At 42.1% G+C, this 27,760-nt stretch overlaps 1 protein-coding gene across 1 annotated transcript in view; it reads right to left on the bottom strand.

Moving 5' to 3' along the window:
• The window catches only part of zfpm2a (zinc finger protein, FOG family member 2a), a 238,979-nt gene that overhangs the window by 55,721 nt on the left and 155,498 nt on the right, over nt 1–27,760 (bottom strand). The window contains exon 3 of the mRNA XM_060900602.1: nt 17,853–17,954. Coding sequence (XP_060756585.1) covers nt 17,853–17,954 — 102 coding nt within the window. The remainder of the gene's footprint in view (nt 1–17,852; nt 17,955–27,760) is intronic.

Genomic DNA, 27,760 nt, shown 5'->3' with positions numbered 1-27,760 from the left:
TGCAACTGGACCAACATGAAAGTAATCTACCCAGGGGTGGACAAATCCCACTGGCCAAGTGAAAGCTCCAACTTGCTGGCAGGAGTCATACCGTATAATGGCTCTGCACTGCAATTCATTTTGCTTGGTTTCCACATACCTGCATGTTCCTGATTCTGAAATGGTCGCCTGTCATCCACGTACACGTGTTACTTAATCCATGCAGCAAAAATCACAGCTCGACTGATCTGTGAAGTGCAGCATGAGGAGTTTGTGCTACGGCCCTGCAATGACCTGGCGACTTGTCCAGGGTGTACCCTGCCTCTCGCCCATAGTCAGCTGGGATAGGCTCCAGCTTGTCCGCGACGCTGCACAGGATAAGCGGTTACTAGGGTGCATCAGTTGCCCCCTAAAAATGAAAAGTTCCTCCGATCATGATGCATTTTTGTTTTTATGTTCCTTTTGGTAAGAAAACACACTGGGTGAAATATTTTGACAAAATTCAAAAGTTTAATGGTGGCACCAGGAGCTCAAAGTTATGGAAAAAGCTGCTATTTTATGACTTTTATGACCAAATTTCGATCACTTTTCATGAAACATTATGGCACCTTATAGAGTATACCAAATATCTTAGATACACATTTTTAGTACATATTCTAAATATATTATCAAGCACAGTTTGAGTTTTAGCTGTTCATTGAATCATTGTTCAACTACTTTTAAACAATACAAATGTATTACGAATCACATTAATGCTTCTCAATCCCTTGCAAAGGTTCTTAACATGATCTCTGGCTCACAAGAAATCAATAAATGGAGTCCAACACTGTGATTCAAACCTTACGCGAAAACATAAAATAAGCATTTTTTTTGGCAAAAAATGAACCTCATGGTGCCACCATTAGACTTTTGAACAAGGGCGGCTGGTGCATAAGGGCGATTGGGCGACGCACTGCCAAAACGAAAAAAAAAATTCTTTTTTTAAAACAAACTTTCACCAGCGCTGCTCGAGGCCGTTTTAATCTGTCTCTGGGTATCTGTCCAATCAGGGTGGTCTTGCTTCTAGAGTACCGCCCCTTTTGGGGCGATTTCAGTCACGCTGAAAATCGCCCAAGAGTTCACTGATAGAGTCCCATGTTAATATATATATTTTTTCTCCTGACTGACACTTCAATGCAATCTCTATGGGTTCCGGGGGGCTTGCCCTAACGTGCTTACGTCACTGCGAAGCGCGGCAAAGTTGCGTTCGATCTGCTCAGTTTCTGAGGTGAGATGGATGCGGAAAGCAATTCAGTGCGGTCCTTAAAAGAAGTTCCATTTAGTCAGCGATCAAATCGAGCTAAATTGGCAACAAAACAAGCTGGACCCCCCTCGACCAAATCTAAACATAAAACAAATTTCGACAAGGGGGGGAAATCATATACTCGAGGTTTTACTTCAACATGGTCCCAGCGCAAATCCTGGCGAGCTGGCTGCGAGGACGCCTCAGCGGTTTTCTGCTCTCCCTGCTTACTTTCCCACCCTGGAGGTGGCTCCACGGACAACACTGCTTGGACGGTCACTGGAGTTTTGGACATGCATCATTTGTCAGAGAAAATAAAAAAGCATGAGTCATCAAAGATTCACATGGACAGCTGCCTGAAATTTTCGGCTTTTGGGAGAGTGAACATCGCTACACAGCTGGATGAGGGCTACAGGCTAGCAGTTCACCGCCACAACGATGAGGTGAGCAAGAACAGGCACATATTAAACCGGCTCACCCAGTGCGTGAAATTTTGTGGAATGTTCAAGTTAGCTCTACGAGGCAAAGACGAAACTGAGGGCTCCAGTCACCGTGGTGTTTTTCTGGGTTTGGTTGACTACTGACTTGCTACCTAGGTCAATTTACTTCAGTCCTGTGGACATTTATGGTCCGTGTACACATAACGAGGGAAAATTGCCCCCCCCCCGAAAAAAATTCAGGAGCCACCACTGCTTTTGAATATGGTCAAAAAATTTTACAGGATGTCTTTATTGGTGAAAAGGAACACCCAAACAAAAATGCATCAGATTTTATGAAAGTGAGGGCAACTGATGCACCCTAGCAGTTACGGATAATGGATGGATGGATGGATGGATGGATGGATGGAGTTTGTGCTCCAGTACGGCACTGAGGTACACTGAATCACCATGAAATGCTTTGTTTACACACGGCTACACATCAAAAGAAAATGTCTGGAAGTGTTTTTTTTTTTGTTGCGTCTACTTAGGGTGGTGCAGTGGTTAGCACGGTCGCTTCACATCAAGAAGGTTCTGGGTTCAAACCTGCTGATCAATCAGGGCCTTCATGAGTGGAGTTTAGATGTTCTCTTCATGTTTATGTGGCTTTCCTCAGGGTTCTCTGGTTTCCTCCCATAGTTCAAAGACATTTGGGTTAGGTCAACAACCTTCTTCTTCTTCTTTAGTGTTCTGCCTGATGGCAGGGAAGAATTCCCGTTGCCTTCTACTGGATTACCTAACCGCATGTCTTTGGATGGTGAGGGAAACCGGAGCACCCGAAGGAAACCCACACAGACACGGGGAGAACATGCAAACTCCATACAGAAAGGCCCCCATCAACCAATGGGCTCGAACCCAGAGCTTCCTTGCTGTAAGGCGACAGTGCTAACCACTACACCATCGTGCTGCCCTCCAGCAATTATGGCTACACTAAATTGCCCATAGGTGTGAATGTGAGCATGATGGTTGTTCATCTGTGATAGACTGGCGACTTGTCCTAGGGGTGTACCCCACCTCTCATCTAATGTCAACTCCATCACGACCCATGATAGATCCGCAGGGTGCTGAAAGAAGGCAAGTGGACTTGCTTGAAATTCTTGAACATGTTTCACCTCTCATCCAAAAGGCTTCTTCAGAACTGATGAGAGGTGAAACGTCTTCAAGAATTTCAAGCAAGTCCGGTTGCCTTCTTTTAGCACCAATGGTTTACTATGACCTGGATGACTGAGAACCTTCACAGACCTATTCCCATGATGGATAAGCAACAAAGAAAGTGAAGGAATTGAGGAGTCTACTTATGCCGCTTTTCCACTACAAACGCGGCTGAGTCGGGCTGAGCCGTGCCGTGCTGAGTTGGGCTGAGTCGAGCTGAGTGGGGCTGTTGAGTTGCATTTCGACTACAACCGCGCTGAACCATGCTGGCTGGAAGTGGGTGGACACATTGGGTGGAGTTAGCGAAAGTGGGTGGACGTCACGTGATGTCGTTAAGCAGCGCAAACAGTGACATCAGTGAGCTTTTAAGCGGTAGTCTCACGACCCGGATAGTAAACAATAAACATGGAGTCGTTAGTGTTGCTGGTCTTGGTGCTGTGGCTTGTTGTCACCGACAACGCCAACAGATACTGGCAAGAGCGTATAGATGAGGCGAGGCGCATAAGGCTTCAGAAATTCTCGTAATTCGTAATTATTATTCTTCCGGGTTTACGGTGTTTACAGATCCCAGCGTGCTCGCGGGGCGTGTGTGGGCATGTGAGGACACTCCTCCTCACCAATCAGTGCACAGGGGAGTGTCTGCTCACGCCCCCAGCCTCACTCGGCTCGGTTTGGCTCGCTTCAGCCCCACTCCAAAACGGTGCGAGTTTTAGGGGCTAAGCAGGGCTGAAGCGAGCCGAGTCGTGCTGTTCTTTGGTAGTCGAAACGCGAGCCGTGTCGGGCTGAAGTGAGCTGAAGCGAGCTGAAGTGAGCTGAAAAAGGGTAGTGGAAAAGGGCCAATATCCACCAGGCAGCTACGGATAAAAAACAAATAGCCTCGACATGAAATCTGCTAATCACAGTGGTTTTCGCAGTTCTAACCTGGATGTAGGAGTTTCTGATTTCAACTTTTCTTCCCTTCCCTTTTTTTTTCTAGCTTCAAACTCCACTTCATTTCCATCTGCTCCTTGTGTACTTCGACATCAAAATGTATATGAGACTAAATCAACTGCTCGATAAACCAAAGTCTTTGCTTCTGCTCTCTGTTCCATCTTTCTGTAGTATCTACCCCAACTCCCACCCACCCACCCCATCCATCTGTCTTTCTTTGAAAAAATAGTTTTTGCAGTTGCTTTGCTCTGGACGTGATGCTTCCTCCTTTTTCTCTTTCCTCTCACTGGCCTCTGTAGTTGTGGGCCTGACCCCCTCAGCCTTGCCTGACGCGTGATCGCAGCGATGCTTTATTACCAGCCGTCGCCTGTGCTCTTATCGTGTGCTGCCAATGCTCATTTCCTTCCTCAGATTGAAATGCAAATGTGAAATTTAATGATAAATGCATTATCTGATGGGGGCTGATAACACTGATTCACTGTCAGAGTAAAATGCACACCCCGGGGGGCTTCCCAGCACCAACTTACCGAAATCCACTTTTTTTTTTTCCTTTTATAACTGTATGTACCTGCTAGTAAATTCTGGAGGTCATATGCATTAAAGGCGAATCATATTTGGTGCGACCAGCAACGTGATGCCACTGGCGAGCAATAATTGCTACTGTTGCTATCTTGTTCGATGTATTATCCATCACTTTGATGAAGTGACTTTTAAGAAGATAGGAGGGGAAACAAGATAGAACTATTTTTTCTTCGAACCCTCTGAGAAAGCAAGGGGGTGGGGTGGGGTAAAATCTGCATGGTAAAATGAGATTCCTCAAGAAGAAATGATAAATATGTTTTTGTGTGTGCGTAAGCTTTCTGTTGGGGAAGCACAGTCCATGTGAAAGCACACACATACCGTACAGTATGCAATAAAGCTTTGGAGCAAAGCCATTTAATCCGTTCCATTCAACCCTGCTAACTTCTCTTATAATTCATTGGCGATAATAAGTTAATTTAAGTCCATCATTCCAATGGTCTATACAAGGTTCTCACAAAATGCAATTTAGTCCAATTTAGGACGCTTGTTGGATCACTGGAGCATTTAGTGTCAGAATTTCTACACACCTCTTTCCATTTTGCCACCTGGCCACAGCTGTTTTACTAAACGTAGATCAATGCTCATACAGTCAAAATTCTCCGAAATTGTTTTCAAGATTAGTCACAAGATTAATTATTCTCAATCATATAATACATATAATCATGTACAGATTGGGAAAAACTGAAGGGCTCCCCCCCCCAAAAAAAAAACAAAACAAAACCCTGCTGAGTTCAGTTTAAATCAAAATGCGCTCAAACATTAAATGAACTAAAAATCTCATTGTCCATCCTAAAAAATAAGTGCTACGATCGAAACTGCTTAAAGGTCATAGGTGACGGTCGGAGGTGAAATGTAGAAGATCAATTTTATTGTCTAGAAGAACGACCCAAAAAGCGAATTCAATTTTCTTAGTGTCTAATTTGCACCCTAAAATTGAATAAAACGGTTAAAATATACCGTTTTGCCCAATTTCCGAAGGTTTGTTTACATCTCACTTATGCGCACTTTCACCGCCAGGGGACCGTCGTCGTGACGTCATTTAAGCCAAACAGACCGGGAGCAGCTCTTTGTTTACTTGCGAACCGAGCACATGTGTACGGACTTTGGTCGTGAGAGGTTGTGTAAAATGTCTGATAGAGATTTTGAAGTAGGAACTCTCCAAATTGAATATCGAGAGGTGAAATATATGTCTGAAATATATGTCTGAACCTATGGCCGTTGCGAAGCAATCGGTGAATGTGGCTCACTGGTTTGACCGTGCGGCCTCGGAATCGGACAGCGACTCGGCCGACTCTGATCGCGGTGACCCTGGACCTCAACAAGACTCGCGCCCAAACGATTTATCCTGGTAGTTATGAAAAATTCCTACTTTTGTTGTAATACTAAATAAGAGCCCTTTTGAAGAATAATTAAACCGCCCTCCCTAGTAGATAAAGGTAACGATTACTTGACAGTGCGCCGGTAGGCCACATTAGCCTGCCATCTGCGGCATTATGCTATTTATAGCCGACTCTAAGCGAGGAAATATCCCTTTGTCTCATTTCCACAATGATTGTACAGGATCCCTCAGGATTCTTGACTTGTCAATTGCAAGCAAAAGTAAAAATGTTTACCTCCAATCTTCTCCTTTTTGCTTGAGCGTTGCTGCTCCGTTTCTTCTTTGACTGCTTGATTTTGTTTCACGCGCACAATCCACTCTCTCCGCCTCGTCTCCTCTTTCGGAAAAAGCCAACCCACTTACTCCGCCTCTTCTCATACATGTCAACCTTTGGTCAATCAAACCTGTATAACCAACCTCCACAATCCGTATTTCCCTTATAAAATCCGTATAAGATGCAAATTAAAATAATTTACCTAAAATTTGAATGATAATTAACAATGATATATCCCAGTTACGTACTTTTTATTCAATATTAATAACAATAAACCTTCAGAATGAATACAAAGCTCCAAAGTTTGACAAAAACACAAAGTGTTATCAGCGTAGTTACGAAGGAAATACTTCGTTGTTTGGAGACAGGTTTCACCGAGCGGCTATTATGCGCGAGACTTCATATTAGCCACAAAGTCAGGAAAATCTGTTCGTAAAATTACGTTATAATGACCAAATACAATGAAAAGTATTTTTCCAGTCTCACCTGTGAAAGGTAATCCCATGTGATCTCGTTTGGACGGTAAACCTGTTGGTACAGTTAAACGCAGCACAGGAATGAGGCATCTTTATTCTCGGCCAGAGACGGTTGAAGAATCTCCACTTTGCCACATCCAATATGGCGGCGAGGATGACGTATGATTCTACACAGAAGGCGGCGTCTATTGCTACGTTCACACTGCAGGCTGAAGTGACTCAAATCCGATCTTTTCGCCCATATGTGACCTGTATCCGATCTTTTATTGACAATATGAACGACACAGATCCGATTTTTTCAAATCCGACCCAGGCTGTTTGGATATGTGGTCCTAATTCCGATTCCTATCCGCTCTTTTCATATGCGACTTCAGTCTGAACCGCCAGGTCGCATTCATCCGACTTACACGTCATCAACAAGCCACAAACGTCACTATTCTGCGCTGAAGTAGGCGGCGGGTCTCTCAAAAAAAGTTACAACAACATGGCGCATAATCACGGGCGCAGATAGAGGGTGGGACTCGTCCCACCCAGATTTAAATTCACCTCGTTCGGTCCCCCCCACTTATAGGGAGGAAAAAACGTCTATGCTGTCTTTCTTTGCATAAGGCAAACCTCACGGAAAAATCAAAAGACTAATTACCATTCGGTTTATTGAGGTGCACAGCAGTGTATACATAGTTGCAACAACTCACATAAAACAAAGACTGATATTCGGTTGGTTGAGCTGCGCAGACTGCACAGGTTGCGAGCTCGAGCTTGGTTGCTATGGTAACCCACAACAAGTTTGACAGGCATATCGGGGTTGGGGTTGGTTTGCTGGCAGCTTTGTCCCCCCCAGTTTTTTGCCCCCCCCAGTTCAAAAAACGTATCTGCGCCCCTGCGCATGACATCAATGCGAGGGACGCTTCGGGCTGTGAAGGTTCTGAATCTTCTCAATGGAAGGACGCAGAGGTTAGGGAGCTGATTTCCATTTGGGGGGATACAGCTATTCAAGCTAGATTGGATGGGTCATACCGCAACCGCGCGGTTTTACTTCCATAAACACTGGCCATGCTCACTGCGTGTGACGTCGTCGTATCCTGCAATGCGCATGCGGAACACTTTTAGGTCGCTTTTCGTTCATCCTGAGGATCACATACAAGTCGCATATATTTGTTAATGTGAACGACCTCACAAAAAAATCGGATTTCACAAAAGAATTGAGCATTAAGCCTTGCAGTGTGAACGTAGCGTAAGTTTACTGTATATATCTATGACTTCACGGTTGGCGGGATTCTCGCAATGCGGTGTGCGCATGATCAAAAGTGGAACGAAGTCTCGCTACCACAAGATAACGCGCGATTTCATAAGACTCTTTACTGGCTGTCTGTGGTGTACAGTACGTTTGTAAATGTTATGCGCTCTTTTATCATCGTGGGAATTGATTATAGCTCTAAAAAAATATTGAAGGTTTTTTAAAGAATATGTATAACTTTATTTATACGCCTGTATACTACGTTTATTGAATCAAATCCGTATAAAATACGGACATTCCGTATAGGTTGACATGTATGTCTTCTTTTTCGGAAAAAGCCAACCCTCTTGCGCCGCCTCTTCTCCTCTTCCGGAAAAAGCCAATCCACTCTCTCTGCCTCTTCTCCTCTCTCGGAAAAAGGTAAAAACTTCTTCCTGAACCGGTCCCGTTGTTACAGTTCACTGCACAACAATAAGGCACAGGGTTTTTCTTCGGAAATTCCTGAACGCACGTCTGCATTCAAGCCGAACGGCAATGTAAGTAAACGGAAGTGGACTCAACTCAAGCGGTTTGTTTGTCTTAAATGACGTCACGCACCGAGTGGTCACGAAAATAGTCGAACAGAAATTCGCTGCAATCCGCGCTAACTTATTTTAATTATTACTTATTAACAATACTTCTTGGGACCAGAAGAAAATTACAGAGGGTTTTTAACATATAAAGTTTCAAATGAGCATAAAATTAAAACTGTTGCCTATGAGCTTTAAAGGAAAACTGAAGGCAATTTTTTTATCATCAAAATTCTATTTATTTCATTTTATTAAATATAAGAATGCATTTTTGATAGCTATTTTGTCACTGCTACAGCAAGTTATGAGTGTTTGAAATATGCTCTGAAATATATCAGTCCATATGTCAAAGCGATGGCTGTAAACGAGATTCGCTGAGACCTGTGCGAGACATCGTAGGATGGAAGTAAAACGTACAGCGGAAATCAAAGTGACCAATATAGACTACTCCCTATATAGAATTACTATATAGAGGACTGTATAGTGAGCTCATTGGTAAAATGAAGGAAAAAAAAACGCTTTCGGACACTAATCCGTCACGCTGGTATTTACGTCATTACTGTCACACAATTAAAACGTGTCAGATCAGGAGGCTGGTGGGTTTTCAAAATAATAAATACATGCATGTGTTTCTGTGATAAATTCATATTATACTGAGTGCATTTCCTACATTAATCAATACAAAGTACTTTGTGTCTGCTGCATCTTTCAGTTCTTTTAAATCAAGGCTGAATACTTTCTTCTTTGCCTTTTATTAAATCAAATTTGACACTTTTAATTTGATTTCTTTCAGCGCGACCGCAATGCATGATGGGACATATTGCTTTGGTTAGTTACCATCGTTGTATACTACTTTTCGTGATGCATTGTGGGATACTTTGAGTGCACTATATAAGGTGTAAATAATCCTCTCTAAGGTTTCGGACAGCACTACAAAATGTCGTCCTCACTATATAGTGCCCTATACAGTGGGGCAAAAAAGTATTTAGTCAGTCACTAATTGTGCAAGTTCTCCCACTTAAAAAGATGAGAGAGGCCTGTAATTTTCATCATAGGTATACTTCAACTATGAGAGACAAAATGAGAAAAAAAAATCCAGAACATCACATTGTCTGATTTTTAAAGAATTTATTTGCAAATTATGGTGGAAAATAAGTATTTGGTCAATAACAAAAATTCATCTCAATACTTTGTTATATACCCTCTGTTGGCAATGACAGAGGTCAAACATTTTCTGTAAGTCTTCACAAGGTTTTCACACACTGTTGCTGGTATTTTGGCCCATTCCTCCATGCAGATCTCCTCTAGAGCAGTGATGTTTTGGGCCTGTCGCTGGGCAACACGGACTTTCAACTCCCTCCAAAGATTTTCTATGGGGTTGAGATCTGGAGACTGGCTAGGCCACTCCAGGACCTTGAAATGCTTCTTACAAAGCCACTCCTTCGTTGCCCGGGTGGTGTGTTTGGGATCATTGTCATGCTGAAAGACCCAGCCACGTTTCATCTTCAATGCCCTTGCTGATGGAAGGAGGTTTTCACTCAGAATCTCACGATACATGGCCCCATTCATTCTTTCCTTTACACGGATCAGTCGTCCTGGTCCCTTTGCAGAAAAACAGCCCCAAAGCATGATGTTTCCACCCCCATGCTTCACAGTAGGTATGGTGTTCTTTGGATGCAACTCAGCATTCTTTCTCCTCCAAACACGACAAGTTGAGTTTTTACCAAAAAGTTCTATTTTGGTTTCATCTGACCATATGACATTCTCCCAATCCTCTTCTGGATCATCCAAATGCTCTCTAGCAAACTTCAGACGGGCCTGGACATGTACTGGCTTAAGCAGGGGGACATGTCTGGCACTGCAGGATATGAGTCCCTGGCAGCGTAGTGCGTTACTGATGGTAGCCTTTGTTACTTTGGTCCCAGCTCTCTGCAGGTCATTCGCTAGGTCCCCCCGTGTGGTTCTGGGATTTTTGCTCACCGTTCTTGTGATCATTTTGACCCCACGGGGTGAGATCTTGCGTGGAGCCCCAGATCGAGGGAGATTATCAGTGGTCTTGTGTGTCTTCCATTTTCTAATAATTGCTCCCACAGTTGATTTCTTCACACCAAGCTGCTTACCTATTGCAGATTCAGTCTTCCCAGCCTGGTGCAGATCTACAATTTTGTTTCTGGTGTCCTTTGACAGCTCTTTGGTCTTGGCCATAGTGGAGTTTGGAGTGTGACTGTTTGAGGTTGTGGACAGGTGTCTTTGATACTGATAACGAGTTCAAACAGGTGCCATTAATACAGGTAACGAGTGGAGGACAGAGGAGCCTCTTAAAGAAGAAGTTACAGGTCTGTGAGAGCCAGAAATCTTGCTTGTTTGTAGGTGACCAAATACTTATTTTACCGAGGAATTTACCAATTAATTCATTAAAAATCCTACAACGTGATTTCCTGGATTCTTTCCCCCCATTCTGTCTCTCATAGTTGAAGTGTACCTATGATGAAAATTACAGGCCTCTCTCATCTTTTTAAGTGGGAGAACTTGCACAATTGATGGCTGACTAAATACTTTTTTGCCCCACTGTATAGTGAGTAAGGAGCGATTTCGGACACAGGGCAACATCTGCCAGCATTGTCAAAAGACACGTGCATCCTCTTTCGAATGCTGATGTAATCAAGCCGGAAGTTTTGTTTGTTTTGATAGCGATCAGGAAAGTTTGAAAAAAGCAGGTAGTAATCGTTATTTAAACTAGTTTTTGTGCAATATTTCATTTGGAAAACAGTTTTCAAAATGGCGGCACTGACACCTGGCTGACGCTTTATGTTTCGAAGTCTTGCACAAGTCTCGTGAAGATCGTGCGGATAAGCGACGCCTGCCGTGGACCAAACGAACTAAATTCAACATGGCTAAAAACCAAATAGGCCGATAAGTATAATATTTAATTGCAATTAGTTGCCAATACGAGTCACGATATAAGGTTACTAAAACCGAAAACGTAATTGAATAACACGTTAATTAAGAAATAAAGCAAGTTTAAAAATAACTTCAGTTCCCCTTTAAGTCCAACATTAGGAGCCTATAGGTAGTATCTCACTGGGCTGCGACAGCCCGCGACTAGTTGGAGACACAACAATTGCAATAAAATTTGTGAATTAGCTATAATTTTCACTTGGAATCACACTGAATTGATATTCCGCAATTGTGTCTCCAACTAGTAGCAGGCTGTCGCAGCCCGGCTTTCCCTCGGCAGGCAGGGAAGTAGAGGAAGCCTCACGGAAACTGACTTGAAAAGGGTTCGCGACGGCTTTGCGACACCAGCGACGCATTTGTGGCTATTTTGAGAGCAATTTTGTCGCACAAATTTTTTGAACATGTTCAAAATTTCAGCGACGAAGGAGCGACACTTTGCGACTCATGCGAGGAAATTGAGAAGCCCCGCGAATGTTTCAAGACACTTTTGAAACTCTCTCGCGAATGACGTTCGCAATTTGTCGCAGCCCAGTGAGATCCTGGCTTATGTAAAATTTATTTTGCTAAATCCCAGCAGCTGTCAGGTTCAAAACTTGCAAAGTCCTTTAGCCGATAGATTCTGTGCAGCGAGTTCTGTGTGCATGGTTTGTTTTGGAAGAAAGAAAAAAAAAACAACAGCAAAAAAAAAAAACGTGGCAGATGATAGCTTGTTCAAAGATTATTCTGAGGAAGACGTTCAGCCATAAAAAAAAAAAAAAACCTTGAAAACACATACGATACCCAGAAAAATAGCAAAAGAACATAGAAAAAACAAAACTGCATAGTATTGAGGGAAAATCTCCGACTGTTGCCTGTGATCATCAGGCAAAAACGTGTTCGGGGAAACACAGTATAGTCATATGATTTTTCAATGATTCCTTGTGTAATATTGAGTATGGAGATTAATCAGTGTGTCGTTAACGCGTCTTAAAAACATCCTTCTTAAAATAAGTCAATTTTATCGTCAATATTAATTCAGCACTGGCTACCAGACCACAATCTTCTGAGACAGTTATTATCTGGTACCTGTGACACTGATATACACCGATCAGTCATAACATTAAAACCACTGACACGTGAATTGAATAATATCTATTATCTCATTACAGTGGTGCCTGTCAAGGGGTGGGATATATTAGGCAGCAGTATATTCGAACAGTCATTTCTTGAAGTTGATGTGTTGGAAGCAGGAAAAATGGGCATGCGTAAGGATCTTGTAGCACAAACTGCTGAAAAAAGCTAATGCTGGCTAAAACCAGTGTTGTAGTCGAGTCGCTAAACCTCGAGTCCGAGTCCAGTCTCGAGTCTCCAGTGTTCAAGTCCGAGCCAAGTCCGAGTCATTAAAAAAAAAAAAAATTCGAGTCGAGTCCACTATTGATCCGAGTCGAGCCCCAGAACAAGACTACAACCGTACTATTTGACGGTGTTTGTTTTAGTGCCATTAACATTAGTTTGTTCCTGAACATGCCGTATGAACAGGTGAATGTGCTTCTCTTTATTAGGGAGTGTGAAGTATTCTGTCAGAGATGGTTGGGAAACGGATGTAAGTGCAGAAGGTGTGTTTATTAATGCAAGTGAAGATGGTAAACCAGGGCTTTTCAAAGTGTGGGGCACGCCTCCCCTAGGGGGCACCAGAGTTCTTCGGGGGGGCGCAACGTGAGGAAAAATAAACCAGAATAAGTTACTATTGCGGACATTTAGCGAACTTCAGCTAGCCTTTGCCAGAGACAAAATGGATCGATTTTTAGTACCTAAAGCTACAGTGAGTGAGGAGACGGAGTCTGGGCCAAGCAAAAAAAGAAGGAAGTATGACCACGATTATTTAAAGTTTGGATTTTCATGGACTGGATCTGAAGATGCTCCACTGCCACAGTGTGTTGTCTGCCAAGAGGTGCTAGCTAACGATGCTATGAGATGTTTAAAATGTGTAAAACAAGATGTTTAAAAAAAAAAGCACAGATGTTTAAAATGTGTAAAACAAGATGTTTTAATAAAGCTCATATGTTTTAAATGTGTAAAAAATATGTTTTCAAAAAGCACAGATGTTTAAAATGTGTAAAAGAAAAAAATAAAAATGTGTACAACAACCATTTTTTTTTAAATACGAATGGAACATTAAGTATAGCAACAACAAAAATTGTAGGGGGGGGGGGGGGGGGGTGCGCTGTTGTTTATTTGCTCTCTGAGGGGGGGCTGACTCTCCCACACTTTGAAAACCCCTGCGGTAAAGATCCAGAACGGCAGGCAAAATCGTAAAACGGTGAAACAGGCAATAGGTCGAGTGAGGCACAAACAGACTATCGTAGACTCGGCAGAATCAAAGACGAGAAACAGGAAATCAGGGATCAGGAAACCAAACAAGGAAATAAGGCTCGGTAATGTATCACCAATGCAACTCAATACTTCGCAAAGTCAGTGTGTTTTCACGGTTTTTATATAGGCGCGCTGATTGCGCCTTAATCCTGTGCAGGTGTGAGTCATTTACGCAAGAGTCCGCTTGACTGTCCAAAGTACACCCAAGAATCTATCTGATGCACACGCCAAGGCGCGCAGGTGTGACACGCTTACATGAAATTAATACAAAATTAATGTAGATATAAATATCTTATGCCAAATTACTGTATTATGGCATGTTACCAAAAAAATAAAGAAAAAAAATCAGAGTCCTCATCTCCATTTTCCGAGTCCTAATGCAGTTAATGGACGAGTCCGAGTCCAAGTCATCAGTGCTCAAGTCCGAGTCGAGTTACGAGTCCTTAAAATTAGGGCACGAGTCGGACTCGAGTACTACAAGCCTGGTTCAAACAGAAAGGTGTCAGCATGAACTTTTTCAGCAGTTTGTGCTCCAGTAGCTCTTCTGTGGGATTGGACCATATGGCCTTGCCTTCGTGCCCCATGCGAATCAGTGAGCCTTCGATACCCATGAACCCATCACTGGTTCATCAGTTCTCCTTCCTTGGACCACTTTTGGTCGGTACTAACCATTGCATACTGGGAACACCCTACAAGATGTGCCATTTTGGAGATGCTCAGCCCCAATCATCTAACCATCGCAATTTGGCCCTTATCAAAGTCGCTCAGATCCTTACGCTTGCCCATTTTTCCTGCTTCCAACACATCAACTTCGAGAACCGACTGTTCTCTTGCTGCCTAATATAATATATCCCACCCCTTGACAGGTGCCATTGTAACGAGATAATCAATAATATTCACTTCTTCACCTGTCAGTGGTCATAACGTTTTGGCTGATCGGTGTATTATTTGGGTGAATGTCAAAGAAATGTTGCATGGGCTTTACTTCGAATAAACATATGTGGCAGATCACAGAATCCAGGGACACATGTCGGCCGAAACGAATCCGAGATAATCGCAAAAGAAGCATTTTTTTTTCGAAATTTGTGATTTTTGTTTTTTTCCATCATGTGCAAGTTGAGATCTTGAAGAATGCAATCAGTATTTCAGACAATAGATTGTTTTGTTGGAAAAGCATACATTTTTTGTTGCAAATTGTCTCGTTTTTGTCAGGACTGTAGTCTGCTGGGGGGTGTGGGTAAATTACCATATGGGCCATTCACATGATGATTTAAGTCTTTTGTTTGTTTTTTCCGCGAATCAGCTGTATGATACGGGCTGAGCGCATGGCTACTTAACCTGCATACAGGCGTGTGATTTCACTATGGAATGAGTTACTAAACAGAGCGCAGAGGAGCCGACACATCGCGAAGCAAACAGACACTCGGTATTTACATCGGAGATCACCATTTCTAGCAAAAAAAACCCGCAACCTCGTTTTCCAGATTGAATGGAATACTTGAATGATTGGATGATACACGGACCGTTCTAGGACTACATTCCATCGGAGGCATTGGTGTGTGCAAGGCGCCGTTTCTCTTTCTGATGGGGTAAGTTTATTAATCTAAGGCTGTGTGGTTATTTTTTGCATGTAACGGAGAGTGTTGTGGTTTGGTTAAGCCTAGGTCACAACCGGACGTACGATTTTTTGGCCGTGTGATTTTTGGCGTTTCCCAAATCGCTGCGTTTTTTTTTTGTTCACGGAGAAAGACGCGCGTTGGCCGTAAGTTTGTCTTGCAACCTGAAAAAAACGTAAGCGCCTGTAGAGTTTGTCTGACATGACAACGAACCTCTGCGGCCGGTCTGCGGCTCGAAAATCAGCACGTCACACGCGCGCTCTCGTGCGTTTCATGCGCGCTCTCCGTGTGTTTCTTGCGTTTTTTGCGTGTAGACCGGCCGTAGGAGCACGTACTGTACGGCCGGTTGTGACCGAGGCTTTACATGAAACTAGTGTTGTGTTAGTTGTGTCATCATGGTGCTATCTTTCTTTCTTACGGTGTGAGTAATTTTTCAACCACAAAACGTTAAAGTATACATTAGGACTTATTTTTGTACTTCATAATTGTGTTGGGCATACTTTGCATGGAAGGAAAATTGACGTGGTGATCTTTGTTTACATGAAAGTAGCATTGTGCTAGCTCGTAGGGGGTAGGGTTTTCCTTAATGTCATGCAAATGAGCACCATTATGTGCCCGCCCTGCACCCAGAGTAGCTGAGATGGAAAACTTTGAGGGCGATTTTCTCCCTTTCCTGTTTTAAGAAGTATACACTTTCAAAAAGCCACACATTCTTCAAATATTGTCAGATCTCCACACGGAAGGCATCATTGGAAAGCTTAGAAACTGTACTTTCTCAATCTGTCAATAACTCAAAATGCCCCCGGGCAGACATGTGTCCCTGGATTCTGTGATCTGCCACATATTTGAACACTATATACCGTATTTTCTGGACTATAAGCCGCTACTTTTTTCCTAGGTTTTGAACCATGCGGCTTATACAAAGGTGCGGCTATTCTGTGGATTTTTCTTCCACCGCTAGGGGCGCTCTAACCGGAAGTAGAATCAAAAATAAGATAGACGAAAAATCAATGCAAAGAAGAATTAGCAGATCTTTAGCAGATAGAACACGCACGACAAATTACTAACTGGTAATTATTTTCAAATCCAGCGAAGATGATTAAAGTGACTTGTGGTTTCAAACACAGGAGAAATGAAGGTAAATAAATACCGGTTATTTTCTCTTGGTTCTGTTCCGTTTTAATCAGCAAAGTTGCTGCCGTGTTAAAAGGCACTGTTCGGAAAGAATCTGTTCAGGTACATACATGTACATTTACAGTACAAAATCGTTCTGTACATGCAGTAAATATCTAATTTTTCAACATAGATATCTGCGGCTTATAGCCCGGTGCGGCTTGTATATCTTTTTTTAAATTTTTTTTTAAAAATAGAGCGGATGCGGCTTATATAAGGGTGCGCTCTATAGTCCAGAAAATACGGTAATATTTTCTCGCTCACTGTTTTGAAAATGTCTTTGAAGTATCTCATTTTCGTTGTATGAATGTCAATTAAGCCATCATAAGCACAAATATTGAAACTGTAAATGATGAAATGAGATTTAGAGTTTCAATTAAAGGGAAATTAAATGATGTTGGGGCATTTATTTATTTATTTATTTATTTATTTAGCTGGGATGGCTTGGTTTCACTTTTCCCCTTCGTGTGAAGCGTTACTGCAAGTCCTTCTGAATGATTGGCTTTATCCTGTGATGGGCGTGGATTCTTCTAGGAAGACCCCGCCCCCATCCACAGGGCATGAGGGTCTCTCTGACTGAATGTTCCGCTTTGTAGTGAAATGATTTCGACCATGTGCTATGACCTTCACAGTCAGCAGATCCAAACCTAAGTTGCAGAGACTTATAGAACCTACAGTACGTTTTATGGATTCGAGCTGTTTTTGGTGATGGTCCAACACCTTACGAAGACAATTTTTGCTTTGATTTTTCTGAAAGTACAAACAATAGCAAGGCTTACAGGAGGTATATGAGTGCAGCTGAAGATGGCTAATTTTAGTGCTCATTAAAAGCTGAAGAGTTTTACCTTGTCAAGGATATCTTTAGATGCCCTGCTATTGAATGGCTTAAATCCCCTGATCCCAGATGGATTCATTTAAACGGTGTCATAATGGGCTGCTTACAAGCGATTACTAGCCGTTAGCTAATGGGCTAAATGCTTGAAGGAGGGCCAGGGACAATCTGATGTCATCCAAACCTTGCCAGATAGCGAGAGCGAAATGATCCGAGACCTTCAAGCCTGCGTGCTTTGGGTTTATTCGCTCGTTTCGTTTAATTTTAAGACAATGTTGTGATGTTAAGATTGCGTGTTTATTGATGCTAGCATAGCTACTGTAGTACAAAATGAACAGCAAGCCAGGATACAGTGAATATTCAGTGTGCAGTGGGGTGAATTTTAACAAGATATGCTCAAAAATATCGTAATATCATATAAATACATAGCTTTTAGAAATTCTACCAAGGCTAATATTGGTACTGGGAATGACATTGGTACCAATACTGCACATAAACTTTTTTTTTCCCCCCATGGATGAGTTTACTGTACGGTACATACAACATGATTTGCAAAATTCCCATCATGTCTGTTCAGGACACTTACTTGGACCGTCCCACTCTTCTGTTTCCAGAGGAGGAGGTCTGGTCTTGTCATTTTGTCCTTCTATGTCTGTATCTCCTATCTCTCGGTTGCTGGTCTCTTCTCCTAGAATATGAAAAGAGACAATATGTTACATGTATTTGTTTTTTCAATACAGCTACTGAAACGTGAAGTGCTCGTGAGAAAATAAACTCTTCCTGAATGATTTACCTGAGGCATTAGATACTCAACTGAAGTGACAACAAAACAGAGTTTGTCATATTTAGGTAGAGTTAGGGCTTACAATAGTTCAAGAAATGTCATTTTACAGCATAGATGTTTATTAAAAAAAAAAAAGTATGCCCACCCATTGACTTTTCATAATACATTGTGAAAAGTTCATTTCTATACACGGGATATTACACGGTGGAGCGAAGACATGAAGTTTATCTTCGGGTGGTGAGCATATTCACGAGTGAGTGAAGCAAACGGGTGAAATATTTTTCAAAATGAGAAGATAAACTTCATTTATTTTTTTCGCGGTCCAGTTTCCATCAAATCCTGTGCTCTGATTGGCTGGCGAGCAGGTCCGTATACTACGATACGGACCCTGGTTATGGACCTCTGGTGACTCGCTCGTTCACAACAACAACAACAAACATGGTAGCATTTTTTGTCAACATTTATCTTTTTTTTAATAATATTTATTTATAAGATTCTCAAAAATCTTATAAATTTTTGCCAGCATTTCTCAGGAGAATAGCATTAATTTTACAGCATGGATAGCGATAACGACAGTGTTCACAGTGAAAGCGGGTTTTACTACCCTGAGGAAGAAGAAATAAAAGAAAACATTTCAGGAGAAAGCTAAAAACCTCTAACTGTTGCTAACGCCGAGCAAAAACATGGCTGAATGACTCAATTTTGTATAAACAGGGGACTACATAGGCGGCAAAATGTAGTTTTTTTCCTGCCATGGAAGTGCACTTGTATACCGAGGAGGAAGCAATTTGCATTACAGCCGTGAATGAGGATTCAAAATGGCGTCTTGGCTCGGTTTTCCCTTTTGGGCGCTCTCGTTTTCTGTTAGAATTTGGTAAAGAAAAAAATAAATATATTATTTACCAGCTTAAGATCAGTCCACTGGATATGAGCAATCACATGCTCTGATTGGCTAATCTACTACTAGGCTATCAGCTCATATACCGTGAGTAGAGAAAAACAAAATGGCGGAGCGTGTTGCTGAACCAACCGAAATAAAAACTCTACTCAAAAACAAAACCACAAAAAATGCAAAAAAATAAAAAATAAATAAAAAATGCAATAAAAGTATTTGATGGTAAGAATGTATCTTTTTTATTTTTCAAGAATTATTATTACAGCATTTTTCACAAACTGCTCCTGTCATTTCGCCGGTTTGTTTACATTCTAAGCGGAAATGATTTTTTCAGAAGTTTTGTATAAAGTTCTTATTTATGGAATTTGCAAAAAAATACAAATAAAGATGCCCCGTTTCTCAAAATCCAGTGAATGTGGATAGAACAAAACAGTTACTCCGCTCAATCTTGTCGTACACGGCTTATAGCCGACTCCTTGCTACGCGCCACGTCGGCTATCAGCTCATGAACGACTCGATTTTGTGGAATGACTGTTAAATACGTCATTCAGATCTGCGATGTGTTTCATCTGAAAAATGCAAGTTTTTCATCATGAGAGGATACACTTTGTATATTCTCGCCAACGTGTGATTTTCTTTTTATTATATAGACACATTCACAAACAACAAGTACCCAAATTTATCAAAACAATTCATCGATTTCTTCACAAGTCAGAATATTGGAAAATATATGTGTTGCTCAATGTCCCGGATGTAGTTCGTATGAAAAATACGAGTGGCGTATTTCCCAGTAAAACACTTGTGTATACACAATAAATAATGTTACGTAATTAGTTTTGAAAATGCAATTCTCTGAAATGAAATAAAATTTCTGAGGGAAAATAACACATATAATGAACTAATTATGTAAAATCAACAATTTATTACAAGCATCTTCCAATGTGTTATTCTTAAAAACGGACACCTCACACTAATTTAAAACAATTAAGCAAATCATATCTAAATATCGGGCGGCACGGTGGTGTAGTGGTTAGCGCTGTCGCCTCACAGCAAGAAGGTCCTGGGTTCGAGCCCCGGGGCCGGCGAGGGCCTTTCTGTGTGGAGTTTGCATGTTCTCCCCGTGTCCGCGTGGGTTTCCTCCGGGTGCTCCGGTTTCCCCCACAGTCCAAAGACATGCAGGTTAGGTTAACTGGTGACTCTAAATTGAGCGTAGGTGTGAATGTGAGTGTGAATGGTTGTCTGTGTCTATGTGTCAGCCCTGTGATGACCTGGCGACTTGTCCAGGGTGTACCCCGCCTTTCGCCCGTAGTCAGCTGGGATAGGCTCCGGCTTGCCTGCGACCCTGTAGAAGGATAAAGCGGCTACAGATAATAAGATGAGATTAGATATTCCTGATCAGTGGATCAGCTGAGTTACACTGATGGTGAATTGCAAATCTGACCTCAAATCTCATTTCTCGCACAGCAGATCTGACAGTAGCGATTTAAAAAGTGCTTTTTTCGAATGCATGATCGTTTCTATAGAAACAGCTCATTCATACTGTCCAGTGTGGTCATTATGGTAGAAGATCTACATGTTGTAAGTCTAATAATAAACAGATAAGCAAATGTGTTATCTAACAAATAAATTGTAGAACCACGGGATTATACAGGGTGTTTCAAAAAAATTTTGATATCATTCCACAATCTAATAACTTTGCCAATTCTCATTCAATTGACCTCAAATTTTAACAGCATAATGTGGGAACAGGTCAAAAGTTTATGTTTAATGTTTTTGGTTTTTATCTTTTTAGGTATAGAAATGCCATTCACTGGAAAAGAAAAGGCGTTTTGTGTGTTAGAGTAGAAGAAGAAGAAACCTTTATTTGTCACATGCACACTTCAAGCACAGTGAGATTCATCCTCTGTATTTAACCCATCTGAAGCAGTGAACACACACACACACCCAGAGCAGTGGGCAGCCACACTACAGTGCCCGAGGAGCAGTTAGGGGTTAAAGTGCATATTCTGGACCAATTTCGTTTTTTTTTTTTTTAATATGAAAGTATGTCTCTTTACACACTCATCCAGAAGGGTAATTTTGCACAAGGTCATCTGTCTACAGCAGAAAAAAATAAAATAACAAAACGCGTCTGGAAAAATCCCGAGGGAGTCTGGAGCCAGATTCGTGACGTCATCTGCGGAAGCGCCAGCAGGCTGCGAGAGCTTTGCACGGTTTCAGTGCACAGCCTGTGTAGACCAAGCGCTCCCGTTTCTCTCTCATTGTCCGGTCTTCTGGGAAACGATGAGTACTAATCCCATCAAGATTGGTGTTGCTACACCCTCCTACGATACATCTGTTAACCATTTTAATAATTACGCGATAACGTTGAAGAAATTTGCAGAAAACCACCAGGTCGTTTTCTCATAAACAAACCAGCGCTGACGTAGGATTCAGAAGGAGGCGTCCCGCACACGACGTCACGAAAATCAATGTTTGCCGGGAAATCCAAATGCCAAGTTTTTTCAGAGGCGGACCAATTCGCCTCAAATGGCTTGATTTCAACTGAATTTTTCTGGTATTGCGCAAGGTCAAAACATTGCACAAAATGTGACAGATATTTGACCAAAGTTTAATATAAAATAGTAGAATTACATTGATCTTGCTCCTGAATTTACCTGTGATATGCACTTTAAGTACCTTGCTCAAGGGCACTTCAGCCCAAGGCTGCCCCATGTTCACCTAACTGCATGTCTTTGAACTGTGGGGGAAACTGGAGCACCCGGAGGAAACCCATGCTGACACGGGGAGAACATGCAAACTCGGTGTTCTCCACGGGCGCTTTTAAAGTGGCGCACCGCCACGTTATAATTCTGGCCCACCGCCCTTCCCTTGGCAAAAAAACAAAACGTAACTTCATCAGTATACACCAGGCATCACCAAATGGCGGACCTCGGTCCGGATCCGGATCCAGTGATGGTTCTGTCCGGACCCGTGACCAATGGTAAATTCACGAGATTAAGTAATTTTCATGGAGCATTATTTTAGACGGTCGTGGCTATTGACAGCGGGCGCTGCTACTCCAGTTAATACGACAATAGCTTCACTCAGTTGAGCCAATAAAATCGTTAGTTTACCCAGCACGCCACAGCACAGCAACAAGCAGAGAGGAAGAGAGTTAAGTTAAGAGACAACCGACCGAGACAACATGGCTTGCTCCAAAAGGCGGCGGAAAGTAGACAAGAAAAATCGTTGTTTTAAAGATGAATGGACGGAGAAATATATGTTCATTCTTCCGGCGAGCAGTTCAAAACCAGTGTGCCTCATATGCTCCGAAAACGTGGCATTAATTAAAAGCGGCAACGTGAAGCGCCACTACGAAACAAAGCACAGCTCTTTTGAGCAAAGTTATCCCCTGAAGTCTGAGCTGAGGGCACGCAAAATAACCCAACTGCAAGCACAGTATGACAGGGCTACCCGACTCATCACACATACATTTACAGCCCAGCAACGTGCAAACGAATGTTCCTTAAAAGTAGCGTGGATTTTGGGGCAACATAAAAAAACATTTAGTGATGGGACAGTTGTGAAGGAGTGCTTAAACGCCGTTGCTGAGACATTGATCTGCAAGGAAATGCTGCATTAAGAGAGCATTTTGAGACAACTGACCCTGCTACTTTCTGGTTACAGACTGTTTCTGAGGCTACATCCACACGACAACAGCAACGAGATGTTATTAAAAAAAAATCGCGTCCACATGGGCAACGGATCAGTAAAATATCAGGTCCATATGGCAACGCAACGCTTGCTGAAAACGATGCAATACACATGCCACACCTCTAGGGGCGCTGTAAGACGGTCCCTTCAGAGACACCAGAACAATAGAAGAAGTAAGGACGCATGCGCATAAACTATTATGCGCGAGACTTCATATTAGCCACAAAGTCAGAAAAATCTGTTCGTAAAATTACGTTATAATGACCAAATACAATGAAAAGTATTTTTCCAGTCTCACCTGTGAAAGGTAATCCCATGTGATCTCGTTTGGACAGCAAACCTGTTGGTATAGTTAAACGCAGCACATGAATGAGGCATCTTTATTCTCCGCTTTGACCCATCCAATATGGCGGCGAGGATGATGTATGATTCTACGCGGAAGGCGGCGTCTTTAATGGCCCGGAATAAATTGAATGCTACACGTTGATGGATTAATTTGTTCTTCTACGCCCTTTTTGAGGAATGTATTGTCGGACTTAAACCGACATCTGAAGAGGTGAGATCGCTCCTTTTTTTCCCTATTTTTGCTGGCGGGATTGACTCTGCCCTAAGAGCTATTCTCTCTCTCTCTCTCTCTCTCTCACTTTGCACCATTACACAATAAATATTCACAGTGAAAATATTTTGTAAGCGCATTTCATGAACCAAGTTATAGGATTTGTTGACAACTCGCATCGAGTTCGTTACACTTCTACCCGGCGTGAAGCACATGTGGTTGTGACATCATCGTAAACAAATCCGTTCTACTCATCCAGACGACTTCGCAACGGCGCCATTGCCAGATCTTTCCACTCTGGAACCCGTTCTCAAAAGATTTCGTTTTGGGGCACCCAAAACGCCGGTGCCGTGTGGACGCCAGGCCGAAACGATAAACAATTTTATCGGATTCACCTGAATCCGTTGCCGTGTGGACAGGGCCTGAGAGTGTGTTCCCTGGTCTAATCAAAGGAGCACTGCACAACTTGACTATGTTTGGATCGACTTACAGCTGTGAGTCAGCTTTTTCCACTATGAACATTGTCAAAACCAAGTACCGTTCTAGGCTCAACAATGAACACCTACATATCTGCATGAGAATGGCACTCCAACCAAGATTTAAATTACTGCCAGGTCAGCCACATGCCCGTTTTTCTCATTAAGAAGAGTAAAAGAAGAATTAAAAGAGAAAAGTTCAAAGAAAAATGTTCTGTTTGCATTTCCCCCCCAAAAAGCCACTTGTTTTCTGAAGATGTGGACTTTTTTTTCTTGAAAAGTAGGCCCTCATTTTTTTAGGCTGGGACCTCCTTATTTTAAGAACAAAGAAGAAGTCAACGCTCTGTTTGCACTTTTTAGTTAATGTTTTCTGACTTGACTTTTTTATTTGAAGTGTAGGCCTTCAAGTGTTCAGGTTGGGACCGCTTTAATTTAAGAGAAAAAGGAGTTATTCCACTCTGTTTGCACTTTTTTATTTATTTTATTCTGAGGTTTCTGTTTTCTTTAATCTGAAATAAAGGCCTTGAATTTATTTTCCTGGGACGACTTTTATTTATGGTAAAAGAGATAGTTGTGCACTCAGTTCATTTCCTGCATTGGAAATGAACATTGTTGAACCCATATGAAAATGTGGACATAGGGGAAGGCTATAAGACACAAGCTGGACTTCGGGTCGGACCTTCTACTTGGACAAAATTTAATAACTGGACCTCAGTGACTTTTAATTGAATACCCCTGGTATACACCAAATAAATCGTAAAGTATTCGCTTTATTATAATTTTGTAACTATTTAACACGCAGAAGACCATTAAACGAATGCATACGGGGCAGCCTGAAGTGGCCACGCGATTGCAGTAGAAAACCATCCAGCCGGCTGCATACAGATTGTGACCCAGAGCTTTGCAGATTGAGGTCTATCCCTGCATTACACTACACCGCACCACATTACACTATACTGACACATAGTGACGCTGGAAGCTACAAGCTGCAGCTAGCCAGCAGCTAAATAACTTTGCAGTGCATACGCAGGTTGTTTGTAGCGTTATTGTGCAATGGTTACACTTACAGTGCTCAGCGTAAATGAGTGCACCCCCTTTGAAAAGTAACCTTTTCAACAATATCTCAATGAACACAAACAATTTCCAAAACGTTGACAAGACAACACATTTTTCAGTTTTACTCAAATTAGGGTGGTGCAAAACTAAGTGCAACCCACAGCAAAAACTACTACGTCTAGTACTTTGTATGGCCTCCATGATTTTTAATGACCGCACCAAGTCTTCTAGGCATGGAATGAACAAGTTGACGACATTTTGCAACATCAATCTTTTTCCATTCTTCAACAATGACCTCTTTTAGTGACTGGATGCTGGATGGAGAGCGATGCTCAACTTGTCTCTTCAGAATTCCCAATAGATGTTCGATTGGGTTCAGATCAGGAGACATACTTGGCCACTGAATCACTTTCACCCTGTTCTTCTTCAGAAATCCAACAGTGGCCTTAGATGTGTGTTTAGTCATGTTGGAAAAGTGCACGACGACCAAGGGCACGGAGTGATGGTAGCATCTTCTCTTTCAGTATAGAGCAATACATCTGTGAATTCATGATGCCATCAATGAAATGCAGCTCCCCGACACCAGCAGCACTCATGCAGCCCCACATAAGGACACTGCCACCACCATGTTTCACTGTAGGCACCAGGCATTTTTCTTTGTATTCCTCACCTTTGCGACGCCATACAGTTTTGAAGCCATCAGTTCCAAAAACATTTATCTTGGTCTCATCACTCCAGAGTATAGAGTCCCAGTAGTCTTCATCTTTGTCAGCATGGGCCCTGGCAAACTCTAGGCGGGCTTTTTTGTGCCTGGGCTTTAGGAGAGGCTTCTTTCGTGGACGGCATCCATGCATGCCATTCCTCTGCAGTGTACGCTGTATTGTGTCACGGGAAATAGTCACCCCAGTTTGGCTTTCTATTTCTTTAGATAACTGCAGTGAACTTGCATGCCGAATTTCTTCAACCCTTCTCATCAGAAGACACTCCTGTCGAGGTGTTAACTTCCGTGGACGACCTGGACGTCTCTGTGAGATGGTTGCAGTTCCATCTTTCTTAAATTTTTGTACCACTTTTGCTACAGTATTCTGACTGATAAGTAAAGCTTTGCTGATCTTCTTGTAGCCTTCACCTTTGTGGTGTAAAGAAATTATTTTCTTTGGGGAATTCTGAAGAGACAAGTTGAGCATCACTCTCCATCCAGCATCCAGTCACTAAAAGAGGTCGTTGTTGAAGAATGGAAAAAGATTGATGTTGCAAAATGTCGCCAACTTGTTCATTCCATGCCTAGAAGACTTGGTGCTGTCATTAAAAATCATGGAGGCCATACAAAGTACTAGACGTAGTAGTTTTTGTTGTGGGGTGCACTCATTTTTGCACCACCCTAATTTGAGTAAAACTGAAAAATGTGTAATCTAAGTTATATTATTAACCTTACTTTCACGTTATAAGTTAAACAGATGTTATATTAAACTTTGTCTTTTCAACATTTTGGAAATTGTCTGTGTTCATTGAGATATTGTTTAAAATGTTACTTTTCAAAGGGGGTGCACTCATTTACGCTCAGCACTGTATCTATCATCTTTTCTTTTTTAATATTTTTTGGGCTTTTTTCACCTTTATTGGATAGGACAGTGTAGAGACAGGAAATGAGTGTGAGAGAGAGACGGGGAGGGATCGGGAAATGACCTCGGGTCGGAATCAAACCCGGGTCCCCGGATTTATGGTATGGCGCCTTATCCACCTGAGCCATGACACCCCCCTAGCATCTTTTCTGACCATACACAGTTACAGTAATCATATAACAGCACACACACACACACACATTATTTAAGTTCAGGTCTTTTATTTTATGTATCTGTGATTGTGTAGGCGAGAGCTGTATTTTCCCGTTGCTTCCCTGTGGTTGTTTACTGCAGGACTTCTGGGTTCCTGGGTCAAAGGACCCGAACTACGGGGGCCGGGATGGCTTTGTAGTGCCAGTCTCGGGCACGCGCACCAGCTCGTGCATTGATTGGAGTGGTTTCACCAAATTAACATTAATTATGTGTATTGTAAAAAATGTATGCATTTATTGTAATTGGGTATTTTGTTTATGCATGGAAGTTCATTTATTTTTCACACAGAAAAAATATAATTAATTCAGAGAGGCGCAACAGGCACATCAGCCTCAACTGAAATGTCAAATGAGTCTCACATTGACAAAGATTATATGTACAGTAAGAATGTGTTAATTTTTTTGTAAAATGATTTTAACAATGATTTAGCATTTCCTATCCATTTATTGGCCAGTTTCACTGTCAAAAAAGCCCAAAGTCCGTCAGCTTCAGGGGGACGACCCCCTATCAGGGCTTGGCTCCTGGACCCCGTTGGGGGCCTAGGCGGCCTCCAAACCCCCGCCACCACCTTTTATTTTTGAAAAGTGGAGAACACTGAAAACTCCACACAGAAAGGCCTCCCTCAGCCGCTGGGCTCGAACCCAGAACCTTCTTGCTGTGAGGCGACAGTGCTCACCACTACACCACCGTGCACGCTCAAACGCAGTCGAACAAGACTCTGTAGCGTGCATTTATGAGAGAATTCTCTAAAAATGCACCAACTGCAATGCAGATTTGGACACGGCACAAAAACTTCAAAGAGGAAGGCTGTCTGTGTGCCATGTCTCAGGCGGCGCGGATACTGAAAATTTGTGAAATCGTTCATGGAATCTACAGTACATACCTTTGAATTTCTCATTCAAATTTTGAGGAATAAATCTTATATTGCTCAATATTAAGCCTGTTCAGTTTCATTTGCCTCGACTATGTAGTTTCTGGGATATTTACATCTCAAATAATGTCAAATTTTTTGAAACACCCCCATATTGGAAGTATTCTGTTAGAAGGGGTTCATTTTACATTTTTTGAAGGAGTCTCCAGTGTCAGTGCTTTGTAACGGTCAGTATATTTTCCACAGCGAGTCAACAAGACGGAGAACTTTGTCCAGCGTTCTGGTTTCTTTGTAACATACCAAGCATGACGTCACTTCTAGGAAG

This window comes from Neoarius graeffei, chromosome 19 (assembly GCF_027579695.1).
Source record: "Neoarius graeffei isolate fNeoGra1 chromosome 19, fNeoGra1.pri, whole genome shotgun sequence".
In the NCBI taxonomy this organism is placed as follows: domain Eukaryota; kingdom Metazoa; phylum Chordata; class Actinopteri; order Siluriformes; family Ariidae; genus Neoarius; species Neoarius graeffei.
Note: the sequence above shows the minus strand (reverse complement) of the source record. Positions and strands in the feature narration are given on the sequence as shown.